This window comes from Fonsecaea monophora, assembly GCF_001642475.1.
Source record: "Fonsecaea monophora strain CBS 269.37 chromosome Unknown Scaff30, whole genome shotgun sequence".
Classification (NCBI taxonomy): Eukaryota; Fungi; Ascomycota; class Eurotiomycetes; order Chaetothyriales; family Herpotrichiellaceae; genus Fonsecaea; species Fonsecaea monophora.
This window is the reverse complement of record NW_019173961.1, coordinates 190,042-214,536: the sequence shown is the minus strand read 5'-3', so window position 1 is coordinate 214,536 and position 24,495 is coordinate 190,042. Positions and strand designations below refer to the sequence as shown.

General features: G+C 52.0%; 8 protein-coding genes across 8 annotated transcripts; 6 read left to right on the top strand and 2 right to left on the bottom strand.

Annotated features, from left to right (window-relative positions):
• Positions 1–51: 51 nt before the first annotated feature.
• On the bottom strand, positions 52–1,375 carry AYO21_05051 (hypothetical protein; the record flags this gene model as incomplete). The annotated part of the gene is made up of 4 exons (XM_022655022.1): positions 52–195; positions 248–1,069; positions 1,149–1,263; positions 1,317–1,375. The coding sequence occupies 4 exons, from the start codon at positions 1,373–1,375 to the stop codon at positions 52–54; spliced, it is 1,140 nt and encodes a 379-aa protein (XP_022512705.1).
• Positions 1,376–3,011: 1,636 nt separating this feature from the next.
• On the top strand, positions 3,012–3,972 carry AYO21_05050 (hypothetical protein; the record flags this gene model as incomplete). The annotated part of the gene is made up of 4 exons (XM_022655021.1): positions 3,012–3,279; positions 3,336–3,499; positions 3,555–3,789; positions 3,845–3,972. 4 exons carry the CDS (start codon positions 3,012–3,014, stop codon positions 3,970–3,972), a joined length of 795 nt encoding a protein of 264 aa, XP_022512704.1.
• A 555-nt stretch (positions 3,973–4,527) lies between these two features.
• Positions 4,528–10,110, top strand: AYO21_05049 (hypothetical protein; the record flags this gene model as incomplete). The annotated part of the gene is made up of 2 exons (XM_022655020.1): positions 4,528–4,566; positions 4,627–10,110. 2 exons carry the CDS (start codon positions 4,528–4,530, stop codon positions 10,108–10,110), a joined length of 5,523 nt encoding a protein of 1,840 aa, XP_022512703.1.
• A 1,414-nt stretch (positions 10,111–11,524) lies between these two features.
• Positions 11,525–13,291, top strand: AYO21_05048 (hypothetical protein; the record flags this gene model as incomplete). The annotated part of the gene is made up of 1 exon (XM_022655019.1): positions 11,525–13,291. One exon carries the CDS (start codon positions 11,525–11,527, stop codon positions 13,289–13,291), a length of 1,767 nt encoding a protein of 588 aa, XP_022512702.1.
• Positions 13,292–14,018: 727 nt separating this feature from the next.
• On the top strand, positions 14,019–15,533 carry AYO21_05047 (hypothetical protein; the record flags this gene model as incomplete). Its single annotated transcript, XM_022655018.1, has 2 exons — positions 14,019–15,159; positions 15,274–15,533. The coding sequence occupies 2 exons, from the start codon at positions 14,019–14,021 to the stop codon at positions 15,531–15,533; spliced, it is 1,401 nt and encodes a 466-aa protein (XP_022512701.1).
• Positions 15,534–16,738: 1,205 nt separating this feature from the next.
• Positions 16,739–17,899, bottom strand: AYO21_05046 (hypothetical protein; the record flags this gene model as incomplete). The annotated part of the gene is made up of 3 exons (XM_022655017.1): positions 16,739–17,077; positions 17,134–17,764; positions 17,817–17,899. The coding sequence occupies 3 exons, from the start codon at positions 17,897–17,899 to the stop codon at positions 16,739–16,741; spliced, it is 1,053 nt and encodes a 350-aa protein (XP_022512700.1).
• A 1,458-nt stretch (positions 17,900–19,357) lies between these two features.
• On the top strand, positions 19,358–20,002 carry AYO21_05045 (hypothetical protein; the record flags this gene model as incomplete). The annotated part of the gene is made up of 1 exon (XM_022655016.1): positions 19,358–20,002. One exon carries the CDS (start codon positions 19,358–19,360, stop codon positions 20,000–20,002), a length of 645 nt encoding a protein of 214 aa, XP_022512699.1.
• Positions 20,003–22,916: 2,914 nt separating this feature from the next.
• AYO21_05044 (hypothetical protein) lies at positions 22,917–23,357 on the top strand (the record flags this gene model as incomplete). The annotated part of the gene is made up of 1 exon (XM_022655015.1): positions 22,917–23,357. The coding sequence occupies one exon, from the start codon at positions 22,917–22,919 to the stop codon at positions 23,355–23,357; it is 441 nt and encodes a 146-aa protein (XP_022512698.1).
• Positions 23,358–24,495: the final 1,138 nt, after the last annotated feature.

Sequence of the window (24,495 nt, the reverse complement as noted above, 5' to 3'; positions counted from 1 at the left end):
TCATTAGAACAGCATCAACCGCGCTGATCAGATATCCGAAAATGTCCTGCATCATGGCTTCAAGGCAAACTGTTTCAGGTACAAGTAATCGGCCATATTGTCGTCGACAGTCTTCCGGATCACTCTGGCGGCCTTCTCTCCATATTTCTCCTTCCATTCGGCATCCCACTGTTCTTCGGTTTTTGGTGCTTTCTTCTGTCCACAGTCAGTTCTGCCACATTGGTGAAATGGATAACATGTCACTCACGTGAGTTCTCGGCTTGAGGTCTGTCGAGTCGATCGCATCCTCATGGAACCCCTTCCATTTCTCGAATGCAGCCTTTGCACGCTTCTGATCCTCTTCATTGTCCCAATTCAGCATGTCAGGGTGGAAATCAAGCCCCACGCTCTGACAGTAAGCTTGGAGAATACCCTCCGGATCATCCAACAAATCGTCCGCGTCAACCACACACACTTCAGGCACTTTGGCAGTGCCATTCGCAACATGGCCATTCTCTACCCCGTTCTTGACTCCATCTTTTCTGTCTCTTATCAACCCAGCCTCTCGGGCATAATCAAAAAAGCGTCGAAGCTCATCATACCCTGCCTCATTGGGATAGAACTCGTGGAATCCCGTAATGTCATCCAGTGGCGGGATGGTGCAGCGATAATAAGACGGGATGCTGGAATGAGGGTCCCGGATGAGGAATGTGAAATGGAACTTGTCGAGCAAGGCTTTTGGGACAACTGTAGGATTACCTGGCTCGCCTTCTGTCGGAAATGGAAACGGTGCTTTCTTGTGAATGCCATTGGTGCCATTGACGCCGTTACCATTGACATGATAGGTTCCGTTCACGCCATTGGTGCCATTGTCACCATTGACGCTGTTGACACCGTTGACCCCATTGGCACCGTTGACATGATAGGCCCCGTTCACGCCATTGGTACCGTTGACCCCATTCACCCCATGGCTCGGCTTCTCGGTTCCGATACCGCGCTTGACTGGCTGCAACGAAGGAGCCAATTTTGGTGGCTGCTGGTCGGGAGGAACTAGATAATGAAGGATGTCCTTGATGAAGACGCGTTTGCCCTATTTCAGAGGTAAGCTCTAGCTTTGAAATAGCTGCCGAGAGCCACACGAGAGGATAGGCTCGAGGGCAATAACACACCTTGGCTCCTTCGTGTTCTAGTCGATCAAATATTGTTTTGTAGGTCGAGTCCCTATACCCCGATGCGTTTCTCGCATCTTCGTCGTTTTCATAGCGAACGCTCATCCTCTCCGGACTGGAGACGGAATTAGATATAATGGCGCGTCGTCCTGTCCTGTACCGACTTACCCATAATAAAAAGCGTCGCCAAATGGTTCATGGACACAGGTCAAGTCTTTCCTGGTCATGAATACCTTGCCAGATGGTCAGCATTGACATCAATTACCCAGAATAGGCAGGCTGGAGCGAACACGTTCAAAGGCTGTGCTGCATGCACGTGGGTGCGTGGCACAGAATATTGGTTTGGCCATGATGTCAACACCCTCTCGATGACAATGCTACAAGTCAATCGAGAGGACCAAAGTCGATAGAGTCGGCCGACTCCCGGTAAAGTGAATGTCAAGGTTCTGTGAACCTAGCAAGAATAGCCCCTTTCGGTCAGCTAGGATAGGATTTCAGCTACACAAAGCAGCTTGGAAATCGAGACAGAAGATTCTTCTGATGGCTCCCTACAAAGTCAGGGCAGATCATCAAGTCTGTATTTATAGCAAGACCAGATAACGGTAATCGGTCGCGGCTCTCGGACGGAGATGGCCAAAAGTCACTCAGGACAAGAAGTCTCTTCCTTGCTCACATTGACCTGGCATCCTTTTCCGAGGCGAATCAACGGGCCTTACAAGGTGGTGAAAAATTCGTCATTGCTCCATGTGCCAGTGATGTTGAGGATCTCGAACGACGCCAAGGGGCATGCGATTCGCTTGCCGCCGTCGGAAGGCCCCGCAGTACCAGAGAAAACCCCCAAATGATAATCCACTTTTCCAGGAACATGTGGGAGATGGAGATGATGATTGGCATCTTGATGGGTAAACGGGCCACCCGTGAGACCGAGGAGGCGAACGCCACGCATGGGGTCGATGGCTCAGGTGCGGCAAACGTTGAGGAAAGGAAAGACCATAGCCGTCTGGATGGCAAATTGAAAGAGATGGATCTTTGCGAGACTGGGTGTGTGAAGAGATGGACCGAATCTGGGGCGATCTCGAGCCACCTATGTCAGTGATGGTGGTGATACATCTTGACATGAATAATGTGATCCGCCGAGCATCTCCAAAGAGGCAGAATCGACGGGTGATCACAGAATTTTCTGGCTTTGGCGGGGGACTAAGAACTGCGAAATACGAACGAACTGTGTGTGACGTGGGGAACAAGTAAGAAAGAGGAAGAAATTGTTGTTGAAGTTCGAGAGACCTCCAATTAGGGTTGGAAAGGCATCGAGGGCTAGCGGCACCTGGTGCGGCCACTTGAACTGAAGCAGCTGAGGTGTGTATAAAGTGCATAACCAGTCGTGCCAGAGATTTTGGGGGGCCTGTCGTTAGGTCATTAGGGCCACTGCTTGCCCAGGTGATTAAAGCCAGCTAGGCACCCAGTGACACCCTAGCACCCACTCACCTGGGGACGGAATAGGCACTTCCCGAGAGCGGAATAGTCCCCGGCAGTCCTGAAGTGCCCAGTGGTGCCTTAACACGTGCACATGCGTACCCAATGTGCCAACGCAGGCAGTCGAAGATCCCAGTGGCATCGCGCGACTGAAGATCCTATTGACGCAGGCTGTCAACACCATTGTTCTGGACTGCTAAGTCAAAGCCTTATCACGCATCTATCTTCAACCTCTTTGCTGCGGTTGGGGAGTTTGGCACTTGGAAAGTGTCAAGTTTGATTGATCTTCGTCGCGCATCCCTTTTTTTTTTTCCCTTGTGAGAGCTCCCCTCCTCAACCTTTTCCTGCGCCTGAAGCTGCTGTTGTCCCTCACGTTCGTCAACCGCCAGCATGGATTTCATAAGGAACCTGATGGCATCTCCTCGGCCTGCCTCTATTCCAGAACCACCAATCGTCGTGGCCAAACCGATCCATCCCTACTATCCCACAGAGATCGAAGTTGTCAACTACGCCGCAAACGAAATGACAGTCCCGGAGTTACTAGCCAGCTTTGCGGTTGGCTGTACCGTCATCCTCTCGCTCACCTGGTTCCTTGCATCAAGTCTTGCACCACGTCTCAAAACTGGAGATAAAATAACGGCGCTTTGGTTTTGCCTGTGTATGAGAAGAGCCACATACTCGTGATTGGGCGAGGCGGACACTGACATTGAAAAGGCGGCTTCATTCACTTGTTTTTCGAAGGCTACTTTGCCTACAACCATACCCGCATGGGCGGTCTCCAAGATCTCTTCGGTCAATTGTGGAAAGAATACTCGTTATCAGATTCGCGATATTTGACCTCAGATCCGTTTGTCTTGTGTATGGAGACGATCACGGCGGTATGGACTTGTCTACGCGCCTCCAAGAAGCGCATGTCGCACTGACATGGCTTAGGTATTCTGGGGTCCCCTTTCATTCTTGATGGTGTATTTCATCATCGTCTCCCATCCTCTGCGTTACCCACTGCAGGCAATCGTTTCACTTGGACAGATCTATGGCGACATACTCTACTACGCGACCTCGATGTTTGATCATTACTACAAGAACTTGACATATTGCCGACCTGAGCCATACTATTTCTGGTTTTATTATTTCCTCATGAATATCTTCTGGATTGTCATTCCAGCAAGTAAGTCATTCCTGGCCCCGATCGAGCAATCCAGAGCTTACTTGTGCATCCACAGTCCTGCTCACTAGTAGCCTGCGAATCACAGCCAGAGCTTTCAAGGCGCTTGACCGGATGTCGCACTCGCTGCAAGAGAATGGCAAAGTGACCAGACCGAAAGCCAACGGCCACATCAAGCATGCATGATAGGGGCCATCAAATAGAGTGGTGGCGTCCACTAGAATAGTTCATGGATCAGGATGGGTTCATCTGATTTCTGCCAGAACTGCATCTTGCTTCAGGAACTAGTTCAAATCGCAAATGCTGGTCCAGACTACTATGGGCCTCAAATGTAAGCGAGGCATATCTTAGAGTTGAAGCATAGCAGCTGAAGTACTGAGCGATCTACACACCAGAGAAAAGATTAATCCTTCTGTTTTGAGTATGGGATCTACTATTTGTTTCTATTTGTATTCTTCCGGGTCGTGTTCGGTTATCGATCTTGGTGGTTGCCCTGGGAACCGTTGCGACTTATCCGGCCCGGCAAGCTGGGATCTTTGACGCAACCTGCATGCTTGCATATTGACCTGCGCTACCACCACCTTTTGAAACTACACCTTGCATGAAACCCAGTGATGGTTCCGGTATCATTACCGCTGGTATCTGCAGTTATTTTTGTCCAAGAGAGGGCGTCCGTACCACAACTCCCTTGACCCTACACCACTACTAAGAACTTCCTCGTACACCAAACCGAACACCAATATGCCCACGGAATGGTCTTCACCGCTCACGAGAACAACTGTATATGGATCGAGCAATAGTCACCACACATTGATGATATAGAAGGCGACCATAACATAGCGCTTGGACGCATATCTGTCAATGCGAGCCGAATCAACTCCAACCGCCGACCGCCGAACTTCCAAGCACAATCGCTCCAACACACGTCCTTCCTCAAAACCGCAAAATGTAGACTCACCTCGTCCCAGTGGGCTGTACGAATCGCCTTCTGTCCAGGATCGTATCCGACAATGGCAGGCTCAAGGCGCAGCAAATGCCTTGGCCCCAGACGCAGTGAGCGTCCGATCGATTCCCATTTCTGAATGCCCCTCCACCGTGTCGAGACCCGAGTCGGAATGCGGAAATGAGACGAGAAGTCGGATCGGCGGAAGAGCCAGGGCCAAAGCTGAAGAGCAGCAGGAGAGGGAAAGGAGCTCTAGTGCCCCGCGAAAGCGTATTATCAGCGATGGTCACTGGAAGACACAAAAGCAAACCAGAGAGAACCAGGATGGAAAAGTTGGAACCAGCCGACGGCCCGAATCACGATTGTATGACCTCTCCTATACCTCGAATCAAGAAAAGACCAAAGGGCGACGACGCTCAAGAACAAAGCAATATTCGAATGCCGAACAAGGAGCGGAACAAGCAATGCCGCATGACGACGGCATTAGAGTGGCACCAATTCCAGACGACGACCAAGCACACGAGGCAATATCGCCGCCAGCTTACGACTTAGAGAGCCAAGCGGACGAAGATCTTGCTCGACACTTGACTACCGAGTCTATCTTGTCCGGAGATTTTGGGAGACATGCCCACGACCCAACAGGGCAGGACGAGGACGAGGACGTTCCTGGCAATTGGAGACCAAGCAAATATGCCGAGTTGTTGGGGAAGCCTCCGGAAGCCTCTTTGGGTGGACAAGCGCCCAAATCCAAGAAGGGTGGATTGTTAGGCAAGACCAGAGGCATGTTCGTCAAGTCCGAGACGCTCTCTTCCCCCGGCAACAGGCTACCCAGCATTGAAGCGTGGCTTGACGAGCAACCCGATCCCTTTGTCGAAAAGGACGGCTTAGAAGAGCAGCCACCAGTCGAAGTGCCCCAGCCGTTGAAGAAACGTACGCACCGGAAGAGATCCTCTACCGAGAAGTCTATCACCCCCGATCCCAATCAGATATGGAATTCCATTTCACCTCAGCAGGCTGAATCAAGCCCCAATCATACCCCAAGGCCTGGTTATTCCGTACCCTCGCCCAACGCAAACCAGAAGTCCTCGGCAGACTTTAGCAATGGTGCAAATGAGGCCCAGGATGGAAATGATGGCTCACCCTCAACCCTACGAAGACGAGGTGCGAAAGTTCGCCGCCAGCGAGGCTCGAGCAGGAAAGAGACGCCATCGGTTGAAGCCTCCCCAGAACCCACAGTGTCACAGGCAGACATTTCTCCAGCTGAGAACGCGGATATCAGAGCTCCTAGCCTACCTCAACGACCGTGTCCCCCAACAGGCCCGCACCTACTTTCAACGATTCAGTCTGTGGAGACTCTCAAAGAAATCGATCCAAAGCCTCTGGCTGATGAAGGGATCCCCGGACAAGTTTGCGACCTCAAACGCAGGCTGACCACCCACGAAGATTTGATGTCAGTTCTGTCTTTGCCGAGAGGCAGCCGACCCCGTCGATCGAGACGCAGAGCGAGACCTACCCAGGTGAAACCTCAGTCAAGCTCAGCGCAAGAAATACTCGCCGCGGTGGTTGCCGACGAAGAAAATTATTCACGGGAATTGCGAACCTTGGTCGACGGTGTCATTCCAGTCTTGCTCCAATGTCTTCTGTCTAAAACAGACGCGGCGGCTGCGGCTGGACTGTTCACTTCGGCATCGCCCCAAGATGGCCAGAGCATCACCAGGCCCATCATTGATATGGGGATCGCCCTGGAAAGATTGAAGGCCCTGCATAATCGACTGCCTTCCCAGGATTTGGACAGTCTCCTCAACTGGGCTCAAACAACGGAGAAAGCATACAAAGACTACCTGCAAGCGTGGAGACTCGGCTTCCAAGACGTGGTTGTCAACCTTGCACCACTGGAAAATTCATCAGCCCTAGAGCAAGGCATGGCCAGAGACGAGGCTGGCGATATAGTAGACGCTGCAGGCAAGAAGGTCGACGTTGCCTATCTGCTGAAGAGACCGCTTGTGAGAGTCAAGGCTCTAAGCAAGACTTTTGCCCGAATCAAGGATGAGTACGACGTGCCTCTTGCCGTACAGATGGCAAACACTTATGCTGAGCTGACAGCATTTGCTAAGAGACGGAACCAAGAAGAACAAGCTAGACTGGAAGATGAGGCTGCTGCCAACATTGATGCGACAAGAGCGCGCGATATTAGGACCATGGCAGCATCAGCTCACATCACTGTCGACAAAACTCGCCGCGTCAGGGCAAGAGACGTTTTCAACCTCACAATCTATCACTCTAGTGGACAAAGGATGGATTGTAGCGTCGAACTGGTCTTTCGAGACAACGCCCGTGGTGATCCAACTGGTGGAGATGTCCTGGTCTGTGAAATCGACGACACAGGGAAGTGGCTTCTCTTTGCTCCCTTGGAGCTGAGCTCGGTATCAGCAAGACGTGGCGAGGACGGATTCGATCTTGTCATCATGATTCGGGGTCGGGCAGGTTTTGGACAGGAATGGCACGAATTGTTGGCCTTGAAGACGGACGATAAAGAGGCCGTGGCAGAATGGATGGATATGCTTGGTTCAAAGCCGCTGCCCCCAAGGTTGAACCGTACACCAAGTTTTGTGAGACGACCTTCACCTCTGGCCACTGCAACTACCGCTGAGGCCGAGTCTTCCTCATCCAAAACCACGAGTCAGTCAGTCGATGAAAGCCCTGCAACTGCAACCGAATATCTGGACATACCTATCGGCGAGCCTTCTGTCCTAGGGGCAAGGAATGACTCGAGTCGGCCCAAGCCTCCGAATGATCGACCATCACCACGGTTGAACCTTGGGGGTGGACTCGCGTCGAAACCTCTTCCCACTCCCCAGTTTCAGCAATCCTCGACTGTTCCGCGACGACGCCCAGTGTCGGTCCCATCAGTCGTGTCTTCCGATCGATCGACCATTTCAGACCGTTCCATACGGGATTATGCCACCATATTCACCTCGTCATCATTGTCGTCGTCGTCTAAGACTACGGTGACTAACCCTAGTGACGTGTCTCAGGGCAAAAATCCTGAAGCAGTGCGATCCCGTCCACCCCCAACTTACAAGGCCTCCGACGAAGCGAAAACCCAGGTTGAGGGCCACAAAGATGCTGTCTTAACAAAGCCCAGCCAACCAGTCAATGTCAGGAATGATTACAATAGTCCTCCGATATTAGACCAGACACAGAAATCAAGAGCAAGCGCAACGGAGCCTCCCATACTGGAGGCACAGACGGCTAGCACTAATTTCAACTCTTCCAAACCTTCCCCCAAACCATCACCGCAGAGACCAGAATATCATCGAGCTATTTCCTCTACCCCATCAAAAGACCTACCAACCGTCAACAAGCTTCGGACCCTTCAAGCCCACGAGAGTCCGTCGTTGTCTCAGCCAGAGAGACAAGCTTCAGGGACACAGCAAACAACTCCTGTGCTTGAGCAGTTGCAGCAACGGTCAAAACGGGATCAAAAGAGTTCAGCCAAGAGCCAACTATACACCGAAGATATACCAAGTCCGCCAGAGCACAAAACGCGTCAAGATCGCCCCTCTGTCCCCGGCTTAGGATCTTCGTCCCCGCCAGCCACACCGCCTCACAATCCCAGGATTCTGCAGCCGATATCTAGCAATAGACCCAGCCCTGTATTGAAAGCCACCCCGAGTCCAGCAGGCAAGGCGGTAAGGCGGCGGACATCCTCACCCTTGAAGCATGAATATGAACCTTCCACGGACTCTGACAGTTCAGGCTACGATTCGGATAGCGACAGCAGTTCGTCTTCTGACACTTCAGACGACTTCGTGTCGGAGCATGGGGACAGACCAACACCACTTGTGGCCATCAAGCCAGCGGAGGGTCGAATATCAAAACAATATATACCCCCACCTTCAATCAAATCCACCGGAACCCGAACACTGGCTCCTTCAGACTCTGCCTCCCAGGGACCTTACCGCAAGGTTCCCGCATCGACCACAATCTCAGCGAACAAGAAAGCGAGGACAATTGCTTTGATTTGCTCGTGGTCGGACAAAGGCATGTGGGAGCAGATTTATCCCGACGAGTGCTCCATTGTAATCTCACCCGGTTTGATTGAAGCCTTTGAGATGTCAGCGGCCCATTCTGATCCTCAGAACTCCTCGACCAGTCGCTTATTTGACGACCATGGGCCAGGAAAGGACTCCATTTCTCAGCAGCCCCTGGTAGCTTTCGAATTAACGCCCATCGTTCCGCTGCGCAGGGGCACTGCACTGGACATCTCTATACGGTCTCCTCCTACAGCAAACTCCAAGATCAGAACAACCAATAATGTTATGTTCCGTTCGCGGAACCCCGAAGAATGTGAAGCATTGTATGGAATGATCAACTGGGCTCGGTGCAATAACCCAACGTATATCCAGCTGCAAAATGCACGGCCTCGTCGCCAACCTTCAGTGACTTTCAATGTCGGACAAGCTCAACATAGTCGGTCGAGGGCGAGTTCATGGTTTAGTTTTGGGAGTCAGAAGAAATCGAGTTACCGGGCTTCATCTGCTCCAACACCCGCTTCAATCGACATGTCAGTGGAGAGCTCGGGGACGATGACCAGCGCCTTCTCGGCGCTGAAGAGACTCGGCGTCAGTTCCGCCTTCAATCTCAATCGATCTTCGGTTATTCGCAGATATGGTGGAGGTGGCACAGGCGAGTCTCTGTATTCCTCCAGCAGTGGGACTGGAACAGGTTCGGGTTCAGGTACACCCCCGCCCAGTCAGCTTGGTTTCATACCAGGGAAAGATGGACCGAACGTCCCATCGACCAGTGCAGCTGCCGCAGAAGGGGGAGGCATGGTCAACAATATGAAAATCCGACTCTATGTCAGAAAGGGACAGCATTGGGAAAACCTGGGGGCCGCTCGTCTCACCGTTCTTCCAGCACCATCATCCGCCGCAGCAGAAAGTGGCCAATCGACTCCAAATCGAACCGTAACTCCAGGGGCATCTCCCCAAGCAATAGCCGGTCCTCCTCGATCTCCGTCAAACATTGCAGGCGCAGGCCAAGCAGGACAAAGCCGTGGACCTCGCCTCCCGAGCTCGAGCCATACTCCCCATCGCGTCCACGGCAATGGTCGCGAGAAGCGTATTCTCATCACTCAGAACAAGAACCGCGACGTTGTACTGTTGGACAGTGTGTTGGGTGAAAGCTGCTTCGAACGCGTCATGCAGACAGGTATTGCGATGAAGACTTGGAGCGAGGACGAGGTCATTGCTGAGACGGGCGGCGTGACCATGGGTAAGGAACGGGTGTACATGATGCAATTCCCGGGTACGAGGGAGGCAGGCTGGGTCTTTGGTCTGTGTGGCACCTATCGGTACGGCGCTGGAGGGATGGAATAAAGCCGGCCAGCCAGCCCACACCAGAGCGCTCCTGAACAAGACCGGGGGCGAAACATGAATGGGATTCAATAGATTTACGAGCAACCTGTGGATTGGCGATTTGACTTATTAGAGCGTTGGAGTTTCGGGAAGACTTTTTATTTCTTTCTCTTTTGTTGTGAAGTCTGTTGTTTTTGGCGCCAGCCAGTCAACCGGTTCAGTCAGTATTGCTTGTCTTTCCAAAGACGAGATAGAGACGGCATGGCATGGCGAGACGATTCATCAAGGCACGGTATGGAGATGAGACGAGGATTGAGGATCTGGGGACGGCTGAACGGCGGACAGCGAGGATAAGGAGGACAAGGGTTGGCGCATTGAATGAATGTATGTATGTACGTGATTGATTTCTCTGATTCAAATTCGAGATGAGTGGACAACAGCAACAGATGAGCAGATGACTTCGCGGGAATAGAGTCGGGAGAGTCAGAAGAGATAGAAAGAAGGGGGGAAATGGTTTCGTTCATCTGTGATTCTTGATTCGGGGAATAGTTGTATAGCAACTTGAGAAACTTTGAGCAAGCATGCAAATTGAACAAGCAAGCAAAGCAGTTCTACTTGAGTATCGAGTCCCACGCACCGAGTATCGAGTATCGAGGACCGAGTCTGACAGATCAAGTGCTTATGGGTACTGACTATCCATTCTACCTTACCTACATCTGTATACCTAGAGTAGAATATCTGGAGCATCTAAAGTACCTATGACCATCCCTGTCTGTCTACCCGTGAACTCTCATTCCCTCGACCTACCGGGTTCAAGTCCGGGTTGCGAAAGCGCCCTGTGCATCCTGTCCTTCAATCCAGAGCGCGGCGACGACGGGCATGACGACGATGAATGGGAAAGACACGCCATAAGCTGATGGAGGGCAGGATTTTAGATTCGATCTCTTGTCACTTTGTTCTCTCAAGGACGGAGGAGTTGGAGGGGAGAGGGTGGAATAACAGAGATAGACGTACCGACCCTCTAGGTGCTATGGGTGCTAGGCACCCAGCTAGGGGAAAATGCAAAATGATGAGTAATCCGTTCTTTGAGGGCTTTACATAAGCAGCCAACAGCCTCACCAGCTGGGTGCCAGCCTCGCCTTGTTATCAACAACATGATGTCAGGGGAAAAAACCAGTTGTAGTGTCCCTTTTGGCTGTTGAAGAACTGCGGCCGTGATAGAAGGTGAAAGACATGGCCAACCCTTCATCTCAAGGTCCAACTAAAGGTAAAGGTCAGGCATGGCAATGCTAGATCTCGCCCCGAGAGAGGTGCAAAGCTATACTCACAGCGGCAGGAGTACGAAGTGATCCTCGTCGTCGAGATTAGAAACCGTCCAGCTAAGCGCGATCGGGACTTCTGTCAATTGATACAATCTGCAAAGCCGCTCGACAATATGACACCAACACCAAGTTCGAGGCCAAACCCCGAAGTGTCTAATCCTCAAGCCGGCGAGATATCAGTCACGCCTCAGCAAGAGACAGACAATGCACCCTCAGAAGGCGGCTTCTTATTCATTGCATCCACGGGCCAAAACTCGCAGAAAGACCGCAAGCAGCTGAGAACGATGCGCGCACATGTGATGCGCAACTATCTAGAACGAAGCCATGCGGAGCAACGAGATACGGAATCCAAGAATTTCTCTGTCCTGTCGTTTCCAGGCACCAGAATACAGACAGAGAGACATGCGACGGGTGCAACGGGCGGGCAGAAAATGAGGTTCAGGATGCGATCTGGAGAGTTGGAGCTCAGAAACTCCCACCGAGATCGGAAAGGGAAGAGGAGGGCCGACCGAACGCAAGAGGAGGCTAGTACCCAGGCCGGATCTGAGCTTTCAAGGGGCCGGACAGCATCCGTTCTCAACCCGCAGCAAACGGCGGCGGCCGAGTCGGGATTTGTACCTGGAATGCCTGTGACGTGGCTTGGATCGCGACAAATCGATGTTTTCGGTGTCCTGCCCGTCCACTTGGACGAAGGGGACGAGGCAAGGCTGTATCTATTCCGCCACTATGAGAGGTACCCGTGGTGCCCGATCAACGGACAGAGCAACTGGTCACAATTCGCCATCAGCGACCAGCTGGTTTTCCATGCGACAATGTACAGCTGGGGAGTGCACTTTCGTCACCGCCGAGCAGTCCCAGATGCGCAGGAGGAAATGAGAACACTGCAACACAAACTGGCGGCTATCTCATTGATCAATGACCGTCTATCAGATTCCCAACAGGCAGCCAGCGATGAAACGATCGCGGCAATAGCGGCCCTGACCAACATTGCCCTCGTAATGGAATCGTATCCGGAGGCAAGCAAACACATGGACGGCATGCGGGCCGTCGTCGAGTTGAGGGGCGGTATGTCGTCCCTGCGGTCCGGTGTTCAGCAACATCTGCAACGCTTGATTAGTTGGAACGATCTCATATACTCGGAAGTCTTTGATGAGAAATTGCGTTTCCCTCCCATTGAGGTGTGGGATGAATCATGGGCGGGCTTTCAACATCACAACTTATCGGGACCACTGCCTGGCTTAAGCCGAGATGAGCTGAGGGCGGCTGGTGCTCCTCGTCATCAAGTCCTGGATTTGCTCAACGACATCCGGGAACTTTGTAACGCAGAGCAACTCGAACCTCTGCGCCGCACTAGTGAAGAGGGGAGGATGCGACGTGGTGATATGTTCCATCGGATCGAGAGGAAGTTGAGGCTTATTGTCCAAGGAGACACGGTTTCAGGGAACAATCGTTGGGAGGCCACCGTTTGGCGGGCAGTGTCGTTGGCAGCGTTGCTCTTCACCCATCACCACCTGCGTGGAAACCCCTTGAAATACCGACATTTCAACGTCTTGACAACACAACTTTACGATACGCTCATGACCATGGACGAGGACCTCAGAGAACTTGACTTCTCTCCGACAATGTTAATATGGATGCTCTCGACAGGAGCCGTGACCAGTACGTTAGCAGCCGTCCATGCTTCATTTGTGTTTATGCTGGCGAAGACTTGCCGTAGATACGGGCTGTTAGACTACGATGGGTACCGATGGACGCTGGGTCAGTTTTTGTGGACTGGACAGGCGGATCAGTTGAGATATCATGCATTGTGGCTGGAGCTGGGGCCCAGAATACGGGGGACAATGGGTCCATGGCAACAGCAGGATGTGTTTGAGATATAATCGTGGGTAGGTGACCTGAGGTAGATGAGGAAGATGTCAACGATGTATGTACTCAGCGCAGTGTCAGTGAATGTAGAACAAACTGCGGACCGTTTTGGCTGCGCACAATGGCGCGATTCCTTATCTCCGAGAGTCTCGGGAAGAAACCGGACGAACTGCACTTCATCCCATCATCACTTCCAGCTTCACCTCGATTACCTTCACTCTCGGATCCATCTCATCTAGTCCATCATAAACATGACCCAAGGCTGAATTCCCTGTCAATATCCTTGCGCAATCAAGGGGACAGAGAGAGCACAACACCACCTACAAACCTGACTTGGAAGTCAACCCCTCCCCGCAATCTTATCCCCGGCTCATCCTCACCGCGTGCTTTGTATCCCTGACCATGGCACGCTACCAGCTCCTTGATCTGGCTCCTGAAGTCCTGCACAATATCTTCCAGAATGTGGAACCAACAGACCTAGCATCTCTCGCGAGGACATGTCATCACCTGAACAACTGCATCAGTAGCGATGAATTCCTTTGGAGACTTCACTATCTGTCCCGCTTTGTAAGAGCCGAGGCCGGCTTCCGCCATGGTTTGATATCAAAGAGGCTGCTTGCTAACCACAATGTATCATCAGGATCCTCCTCTGGACAGGGATACCAAGTCCTGGCGAGAGAGACTGACCCGTCTAGTGAACCTTCAGAAGATCCTGGAGTCAGACCATGACGAGATAAAGGCATGAACTATACCTCTGCTACGTCGAGCCCGCCCCATCCCGCTAACCGTGTTCTTCAGACCGAGTCACTAGAAGATGTGCTTACACAGACATTGCAACTGGCCCAACAAGCCGACGCCTCGTCCACCAAGATCACCGACTTCCTATCAAACCTCTACAGCAAGGGGCCCAACATCAATACCATACTCTGTAGATCGAGCCTCTTCGCCCGTGCCCGACCTCAGCAATGGCCCGCGGCGCCCACAGAAGATCTGCGTCAACTCTCTGCTCAACTTCACGTTCTGGCAGGCATGAATCTAGACTCTCCTTGGCCAATCTCACATGAACCATCTTGTCCACACCTGGCAGTGGCTGGGCACCGCGGCCCATTCGACGATAGCTACGACTCCGACGAATATGATGTCCCGGACATCAACGAGAATTCCCAGAGCGAGGAAGCACGCCATCTGCTTCGAAATACTCCGCGACCGATCCGAGACGCGCATCCGTGGGCCCGCTCCCGAGTCTACGACTTGCGCCGATACAACGTGTCGAACATGTGGGGTCCCTTTACCGACGATGGCACACAACGCATCGATTGGGAGAAGGTCCAGGCCATCATGGTGATCCTTGGTTTCAATCACCGAATGTACAGTGAACGACGCGGACTGAGCGACACAGACTTCTTGGGACTCACCGGTTCTTCTCCACGGTCTTCTGGCGAGGGAAGTGCGTCAGTCTCGTCCACCAAATCCAACCTCCTGAAACCCTGGGCAAACCTCTTCTGCGGCATCGCCCCCAACAGCTACGTCTCATCCTCGCTCACGGGAAAAATCAAGCCCGCTCCCAACCCCAGCCTCGATGCTCTGGATCCCTATGGTGTCACAGGGACTTGGATGCGGATCGTCTGTTTCCTGGACTATAACGACCTCTATCGCTTCAATTTCGAGAGAAACGCGGACATTCCCATGACCCAGGAACGAGACCCCATCACGACGAGGGAGGCCTTTCGATTGATCAGACTGCAATTGCATGTCACCAGGATCGAGGAACAAGAGGAGAAAGGAGAGGACGGAGAGGATCTGTTGCCAGTGGTTTACTTTGAAGGCACCAGTCGGAGTACCTTTATGGCGTGGGATCCTAACGCGAATTCCAGGATAAGAGGTGAGTGAACCCGTCCCCATAAACTCCGTCAAATACAAAACCAACCCGCCGTTTCCACCGCTTGCCTTGTAACCTAGCACTTCTGAATCTGGCTGACTCAAACACCACAACCAGGAACCGTTCGCCAAACCCCGACCAAGGCGATCCGCTGGACCTCGTTCTCCATTTTCCACGGCGAAGAGCGCTGGCGTTCCGAAGGTGTACAGATCGGTGGCATCCGCAGCGCCCGAGGCGTCCTGGGCAACTGGTTTGACAAGGATTACGACGTGCATGGTCCCGCGGGCCCAACGGCATTTTGGAAGGTGTCGGACGAAATGGTCGAGGAGAAGAGACACAATCTGCCGCAGATGCTGCAGATTTTCATGGCCGAGTAAGAAGGGAGCTGGCATGGAGCGTGTGTGTTTGCGCATGCCGGAGAACGATAACGAGAGAACAAGGGGAGAAATGCGAGAGGAAGGGAGGTTGGAGAGTGGTGACCTCGGAGGGAACGATGTAAGTGCTGGAAATTACGACAAACGATCCTCCGAGCGAGCGCTGCACAGACTTTTGTGGAGGAATCAATCTTCTGTTTTTGCTTTCTCTGCTAACACGAACCGATGCGGGCGAGCTGCGAGACACGCTTGACAACGACTGGGCTGTGGGACGGCGAGAACACAAGGTCGAAGCTGGGATGATGAATATTGATGACTTGGACACAGAAACGTCAGGGCCGAATCCGTTGGTGATTGGTGATCGGTTCACGACTGACATTGACAAATACGTTCATATTCGGGTCTCTCTACCTGTGTGTGTAGGTGCTCGACATGTATGTACTCTGCACATTGGCAATTAGGTAGGCAGGCACGGTGGCAGGCGGGCACATAGTCGTGGCTAGGTACATGGTACATAGCAAACACTGATTTTCATTTTCGTTTTCATTTTCATTTTCATTTTCATTTTCAATGCCTACATACATACCTAGGGACACTAGTAGTACGGTCCCTCTAGTATCTACCTACCTACCTACCTACCTACAAACATACATACATACACACCTCCTATCCGTAGGTATGAATACTAGGCATATGACAGTATACATGTATGAATGTACTGTATTGTATACTCGGTACATGCATATGGCTCCCCTTTGCCCCTGAAGCAGGAACAGGGGTTACATGTACTCTTGTAACTCTGCAACTCTGCAACTCTGCGAGTCTGTACCTCATACTTGTACCGTGTACTCACTGTAGAGCACTCAACTGACTGAGACCGCCTCCTACTGCCCTCAATCACCCCAATCCCCAATCCCAACCCCCCTTTTTTCACCAGCCCTCGTTTCCCTCTGGCATATACAGTTACATTCACATACACATGGCCGATTCGTGCCTGGGTTTCCAAGGTATAGAAAATCTTTCATTCAGCCAATACCAGGCCGTGACTCCCTCATCAGATAGGAAAAAGGGAACAGTGAAACCCCTCCCGAGCACATTGTTGAAAAAGTAGTAACGAGTCATCCATTCAAAAACGCCCGCTACATGGTATCCACTAAGGAAAAGAACACACACACACACACACACTCAGACAGCTTTTGGCATCTCGTTTAGTCAATTTCCATCCGACTGGCAACGGGTCTCGGTGCGGGCAGTTTTCCACTGCCAGATGGTGCCATCTCCGTTGCGAATGGAGCATAAGCACTTCCGCTCATAGGCTTCTCGTCATCCTCGACCGTCTGCGGCTTATTGACGTAGGGCTTCAGTCCCTTGTTATAGTTGTGTGCACAGATGCAGGCGTACGTGATTGTGACAAGAATCAGAATGATGGTCAACACAGCGAAGGTGGTGAGTTCCTTTCGAGCTGGGAGATAGGGACCCTCCCATCCAGGCGAGTACATGCGGACCATCTTGAAAATAAAATAGGCCAGACCGCCAAAGTAAAGTATCTGCATACAAGGTTAGGGAGGAGCCCAAAGCGGCGGGATTGGATGTGTATACTTACAATGACAACAATGGTGCCAAACAGGGACTCTTTGCGGACGAACCACGCAGCTGCTAGAAGAATGAAAATGGTGATAGGCATAGCGGCAATGGTGAGGGCGAACTCGACTTGTCGTTGGGTGACAATGACCACAAACTGGACAGTAAACCCGAGGAAGAAGAAGAAATCAAACTTCAACAGGGCGATGTAGACCTGGTATTGGAGGTAGCGTCGTTTCATCCTTAGGTCGGCCGAAATCCTCTTGTAGATTGTCCATGCAAATTCGTCGTACAGTTTCCAGGCACAGCCGGCCATGAGCACTGTCCCCACGGCTAGAATACAGGGAATGGCGATCAAAAATGGTTCGGTATCTGACCAAATGTTCTTGCGGATGTAGTCATCTTCAGCCAGCGTCAAAATCGCATCCCTGATCTGATCCATCTGGACGGAACCGTAGATGAGTAGGCCGACGTTGTACATCACCAGGCCAATGACCTGAATGGTATTCTTCATTCGCAGAGCGTCCCAAACAAGGACTAGCTGGTACAAAAACCCGAAAATATACAAGGTTAAAAAGGTTGGAATCGTACGAGACGAGGTCAGGGTGCCGGGAATGCCTTCGAGATGGATTTGGAAATGGGCAAAGACATAGCTGGAAAACCATTAGCACTGATCCGACGTTCAACAGACAATCATCAGCCTACCTCTCAAATGCGAGAATAATCATTGCCTGGACTAGGGCAATAATGGAGAAAGTCCATGTCCACTTTGAATTTGGCCGATACATGATTGATATGGATTTTCTCTTATCAAAATCATTCATCGCATAACCCTCGCGATGGTGATAGCCTCCGGGCAATGGGTGATAATTGTCAGCCTGACCTCCGAGGAGGGAAGCGCGAGACTCGTGAGCGCGAATTTTGACGGCTTGAAGCGCAGCGGAGGTGAAATCCCTTTTGACTGATCTGGGCTACCACAACTCTTGGGGGTTGTGGTCCGGCTCAGCGACGTTTCAACGTCGACCGTCGAAGACTGTCTCGGTGATACAGGTATGGGACTTGAGGAGACTTGAAGGCGGCAGGAGGGTCAGTCAAGAGTAATGGCTTGGGTCAAAGAGCGAAAAGAGTTCTCTCGGTTGGGCTTGCGGCTGAAACTCAGGAGGGGGGCAGTGGCAGGTGAGGATTGGTCCAGGGCGCGTCTGGAGCGGGCGAAGCTGGCGAGCCAAGGCAGTAGTAGGCAGTGTCAGGTGGTATAGGCCTGTGTGATGGATGCAACCTGGTTTGGACGATTGAATTTGATGGGGTGATATGAATTCAACGGAGCGAGAGAAGGAAAAGCGAATGTATACAAATGATAGAATCAAGGAGATGATGAAGTTTCGATGATCAGGAGTGTGATAATTGAGACAGCTGGGTTACAGGACTCGGGGATCTCGTCAGCTCTAACTACTGTAGGTCATGTCGAGAGGGATCCAGGCACGCGGGCACTGGAACGGGCAGGACGGTTAGGGCATCAGGGCTCTGGCACATTGTTGGAGGGGCGCTGGGGAGGCTTGTTAGTGGGCTGAGCGAATGGTCGCCCAACAAGCCTTGAGGCACTGAGGCACTGGGTAAAGTGGGGGCCGGAGGCGGCTCGATTTCGCCCCCAAAAAGGAATCTGAAGTCGCTCAACTCTGGTGACTGGGCAAGCAAGAAAGAGTAACCAACTCTCTGGCAGATGTTGCTGCATTGACGATAAAGTTTTCTCTTATTCAGTCAATCCCAAATACCGATATTCAGTATGCGAACTTGATGCATGCTGGGGGACTGATTGTACCTAGGTCATGCTCCCTGCAATAGAGTCCAGCCGTTTGAACCCTGGGAGTGTGACCTCTATTTTTGGGGAAGAGAGGGGGGCCAAGGCCTATGTGCAGACGGGCGCGCCTTCCTTCTCTGCAGGCCGTGCTTGCCGTCACAGAACGCCCAACAAGGAGGCCGGATCAAATATCGGAACAACTCCCTCATGAGGTTCTTCCTGTTTCTCTAAATGCGGCTAGCGTGCCATGCCATGCTGTGACACCGTGACAAACTTGCCAACGCGTTCCAACCTCACAGACTCAAGCTCTCCCCTCCCCCCTTTTGTTGTGGTTGAAAGCTGTGTGACCTTGTCTGCCCCCACCAGCACCAAAGACATCCTACTCTCTGTTCTTCCATCTCGATCCATCTCTCAAGCACGCCAATCCCAGGTGAACAACGCAGAAGCCTTTATGTCGATTACAAAGATTCCACTGCAGCACCTGACCGCTCGACTTGTCATCTCCCCAGCTCCAGGCACACTGGGTGAATCAACTGCTGTATTAAAGAAGCTTCAATCCCTCGGCCCTGTACTCTCATTCAGGACGCGTAACACCACTGTCTCCAGCAATGCGGAGCAGCTGGAGGTGGATGTTGTTTTCTCGTCCCATGCCACTCTCGAGAAAGCCCAACACGCAAGCCCCTTTGATGTGAAGGTGAACTATCAGCTTCCCGATCCAAAGCTCCAAGATCCCTACAATGTTCGCAATCTCCAGTCGAGACGACGACCTCAGCCCAAGACTATGACCTGTCGCGTCCAATGCAACGACGGGTTTCAGCCTCCCAGTCAGAACGATCTTTCTACTGGCTTCTCACCGAGCCTGAAGACCAGGTTATATCAAAGCCTCACCGACTTGAATCCCCCACCTGGTATTGCGGCTGGGCTGGGCGTCTTCGATGTTGACAGGGAGCACCTTTGTTCAACCGCACAGTTTGTCGACAAGCCTCCAGGACTCGCACAACTGTATCGGTCCTCGATTGCCGATCACCCCACAACCCATCAAGCTTCATCTGCAGCCTCAGTCGTCCAAGATGATCTATCAGAAATCCAACGGTGACCAAGCCTTGGCTAGCTTGGGGAAGCGGCCTCCGTGCTTCTCACAAAGCCTTTCCGGCTTCGCGAGACCTGCTGTGATTGTTCCTGAACCCTATTTGACCCCACAAAGCCTTGTATAGATGACCCCTACTGCTCGACAGGCATCTGACCCTTTCATGGGATATATCTTCCCACTGTGAAGAGCATGGCATGCGTCCACAATATCTGAGGGGTGCGATCGGACGATCTCCTCGAGGATAACATTCTTTGGTGCGCGCCACCATGCAAAGCATTACTCGGCGTTTCTCTTGACCGAAAGCTCATCGGCTTTCATCGCGAGGGAGAAATGCGGCATTAACCCATCCGCTGAGTACAGGATGGGCAGGAATAAGAAGATCACCCCTCTTCAAAACCACTGTCTCGTGCGTCTTGGGTCTCATAACCCATATCCAGATACATGTGTTTTCTGCTCTGCGATGGACGGGTACCTTCCAGCGGTGCAGGGTGTAAGTATCCTGATTCCACATCAGGCGAAACCAAATCCCGTTCTATAATATGTTAACACAATCCGCCGGCAGCCTTCGGCTATCGTCTGAGATCTGATATTACTTTCGTCAAGTCTTGCAAGGGTGGTTGGTTCCTCAGTCTGTCCACACAATTTCACCACTTACATGCGACTCAAGGAAACATTTCAAGACAGACCTCTGACGACCATCGCATTCAAGGCAGTTCTAGCCGCGTCGAAGCGCGATGACGATCCCATGATTAGGCTGGATCACCACCGTCCATTCTTATCTTTACACGAACCATTTCGCTTCGGGCACACCACTGTTTCGCTGTCTTGCACTCTTGATCACAGTCGTAAGCCGACCTGGGATCGAGTACACTTGATGACTGTGCTTTTTCCTGCAAATATCAGGGCTCAAATGTCGTCCTTGCAACTACACCAAAGAGTATGAGACTCTGCGCGGAGAAGCTCATCCGCGGGCAAGAGAAAGCGCCACTGATACGCAAAAACCAAAGACCACGGAGACTATCAATAAAACAATAATCTCATCCACGATATCAGGATAACTCAGACGAAATTTCCTTATACAGCCGATCATGGCATTGCATCCTGTTCTTTCCCCGTTGGCCACCAGGGAAAGCATGTGGATAATCCATATCGATCCTGAGCGGCTCCCGTTCTAACAATCGACGAGCGAACGATGAACACTGAGAAGACAGCAAGACTACAAAAAAGCTGGATTTAGGAAACACTCAACTTGCAGAACACTAGTGAACACGCGGCTCGCTTGACAATTGGTTCTGTTCCTGTGTGCGACATACACACAACCTCAGCATATGTCCATGCCAGTACATGGTTGTCAGTACGCTTACCCATATCACCGAATTACAACTGTCGTATTATATGGATACGCCTGCGTAGCAGCGTGATCCTTATCCAGAGTCCATGAATATTTTATCCCTTTCAGGCCAGGTACGGCCAGTCACCTCCAGTGGTTGCAAATGCCGCCCGCGATACTGTAGCGATGCTGAGGCTTAGAAACCCAGGACCGAAAAGAAATCGGTTTACCGCCAGCTTCCACCATCTATCCTCCTCAACACAACGAACTGGATCGCACGAAAGCAGCTCTCGCCGAGGTTCAATTAGCTGAACAGTTTGATAAGAATCTCAAGCCACCGGATTGGACCAACAATGAGACGAAACCAGCCAACTACGACAAGATAGAAGAAACCCACTGGTACAAGTATGAAAATGCTACATCTCGCCCAGGAACGCCTTCGAATATCGATCCAAGACAATATCTAGTTGTCACTTGGCTCATATCAGTGATCATTTGACCTACTTTGAAGGGATTACAACAAGACAGGGATCTACATTCATCGACACCGATTCCCTCGTCATGAAAACATCTCCAGGAATCTCTCTGGAAGAAAAACAAGGATCAAAGCTGTCAGATGGTTACTGATACCTGCATTCCCGGGAATTAGACGGCAAGACTCGATCGTAGCCGGACGGATACAGTCCAGTTGCAGAGGTTGAACAATGCGGTCGCACTGGACCAGCGGGCTGACAGTCTCAAGAGTCTCTTGTCGAAGAAATTCTGCCTCTCGTGTCCCCCCAACGTCAAGGTTGATTGACGCTGGATTTGACTTTGCATGGGCACACGATCTTTTTGGCTTTGTTAGTAGCGTTGCTAGAAACGAAAGGGTATACTCTTTGTTCTAGAAGTCAAGACCTTATGGGCATCGACGAATTGCTTGTTCTCCGCTTGTGCGAGAAAAGAAAAAAATGAAGAGAAAAAAAAGGGAAACGAAAGGAAGAAGCGAGAAACAAGAGAGGGGAGAGCAAAGAGGAGATAAGAAAGAGGAAGAGACATCTCTCCCGAGAAGGCCGCACAAAGGTCCATTCGAGGCGGAATCGACGACCTACTCGACTTGGAGTCCTGGGTCGTCGCCCAACTTGTTGCCGCTCTCGTTCTCAGTTGAGAAAGTGCCTAAGAGCGAAAGGGAAAGGGAAGAGCTCCAGGATCGAGAAGAGACGACTATGGAAGTCGACCCACTGGTTTGGCTAAGACCAAAAAGAAAATAACAATTAGATGTAAGAAAAGAAGTGAAGAGAAGGGTCGTGTCATCCATTGTATGACCCAAGGACCAGCTTTGGAAGTCGAAAGGTTCCTGAAGAGGGAACAAAAGCGAAACGGAAGAGTCGAGCAGGAAAATGCCCAAGGGTGGGCATTTCAATGACATTGTGGGCCGGCATACACGGCTGAAGATCCCTGTTTCCGACACACGGTTGCAACTTTGGGGGCGGGCGAGGCCGGTCAGTCTGAGCCAAACATTGGCTCAGAAAACCGACGATTGTCATAACAAGCTCGCTGAGCTCGAAGATCTCTACCAGACAGAAGAGAGAACGTGAGCGGCGCGATCGCATGCTCGTGACCCTCCAGGCTCTCCTCACTGGGAATATCGGAGAATACCTGGCAATCCTACCGGGAAGCCCGACAGAAGATGAGGAGCGTGCATACGCCGGGGTCTCCAAGCTCTGGCTAGGCTACATGGCGGGGAATGATCTGGACATGGTGGACGATGAACGGGACAGCGTCAGCATATCCACTACGAGCCTTACCGAGCAGCCGCAGCTGCCGCAGGCCGACACAGAAGGCGCAGGCGAGGGCGAGGACCCGCACACAGACTCCGACGAGCCAACTTTGGATATTGACACTATAAGAGACTGGCGGGACCCTATCACTGGGATATCAGGCCGGAAATTGACAAGGCGCTGGAAGACTTCTTCGATGTGCTCATCGCCCGAGATAGGGCGGAAGCTACCCGGGTCGTTGCCCGGCTCGAAAAGGAGGCCGAGGGCTTAGGTGCCGGTAATGGCATATACATCGACTCTGCCGAAGCAGCATGCTGCGCTGGCAGAAGAAGAATTGCATGGTAGAGCCGTGAAACATCGCGCCGCTGTGGAGGAGGGATCCGGTGCTGTCGCAGACATCAGCGAAGAAGACCTCGACGACATAAGACGCGAGAGATTAGAACTCTACCGACTGATTCGGACATGAAGTTGTGGGAAGACCTGTACCAGCAAGCTGTGGTCATCTCTGGCTGTGCCAAATGAAACTGTCTGCTGAGGGTTGGGGGGTCGAGGCTGAGTCGGACTCACCGCCGCATGGACCGGTAGGGGGATTGTAAGACTTCCAAACACGACTCCGAAGGCATACAGATTTGTCGCCAAAAGGCCTGTGAAGATCGAGGTCGGTCCACTCGTGAACACAAGCAGAATTCGTGGTATTTCTATCTGTCTATCTGTCTCTCTGTCTGTATGGCTGGATGGATGGCTGGATGAAGGATCTATCGATTAAAGAGAGCGAAGTTAGGAGATTGACCCCAACAAGAGACGGAACGCGATGAGCCCCAAATCGAGGTCCTGACCGAGGTGCTGGAGGGTTTTGGGGATCAAGGTCGAGGCTAAGCATACACCTCGCCAACAGCCAAGGTGATAAATGATGCATACAGCTGGCTATACCTTAGCCCTGACGTGGGCGATGGGCTGACCCAAGAAGAACCTAGCACAACCTTCGCGGCCGGGGGACAGGGGGGGATGGTTTCCTCGTTGGGTCTAAGGTCACGCCTCTGGCCACGTTTGTGCTCCACAGGCCATTACCTTCCCAAGAGAAAGCCCTATCACCCTGGCGACGTTTCGCCAAATGGTGCCGGACCCACATGTGTCGCTATCACCATCCTGAGGATATAAAGCCGGGTGTGATCAAGATGGAGGTTTCGGAGACCACGAGAGTGGACATCGTTGAGATGCCGTTTGGCTGTCGAGGTCAAGGTCGAGGTCGCGGTCGAGGTCGCGGTCGAGCAGGAAGGGCCATGCACAATAACGCACATCACCAAGCAGCACAATACGATACCTAGCACGGCTAAGGCACACAACAACAACCCCTCATGGAAGATCCCATGTCCGGCATGGAACATGACACCACACAACACCATTCCTCG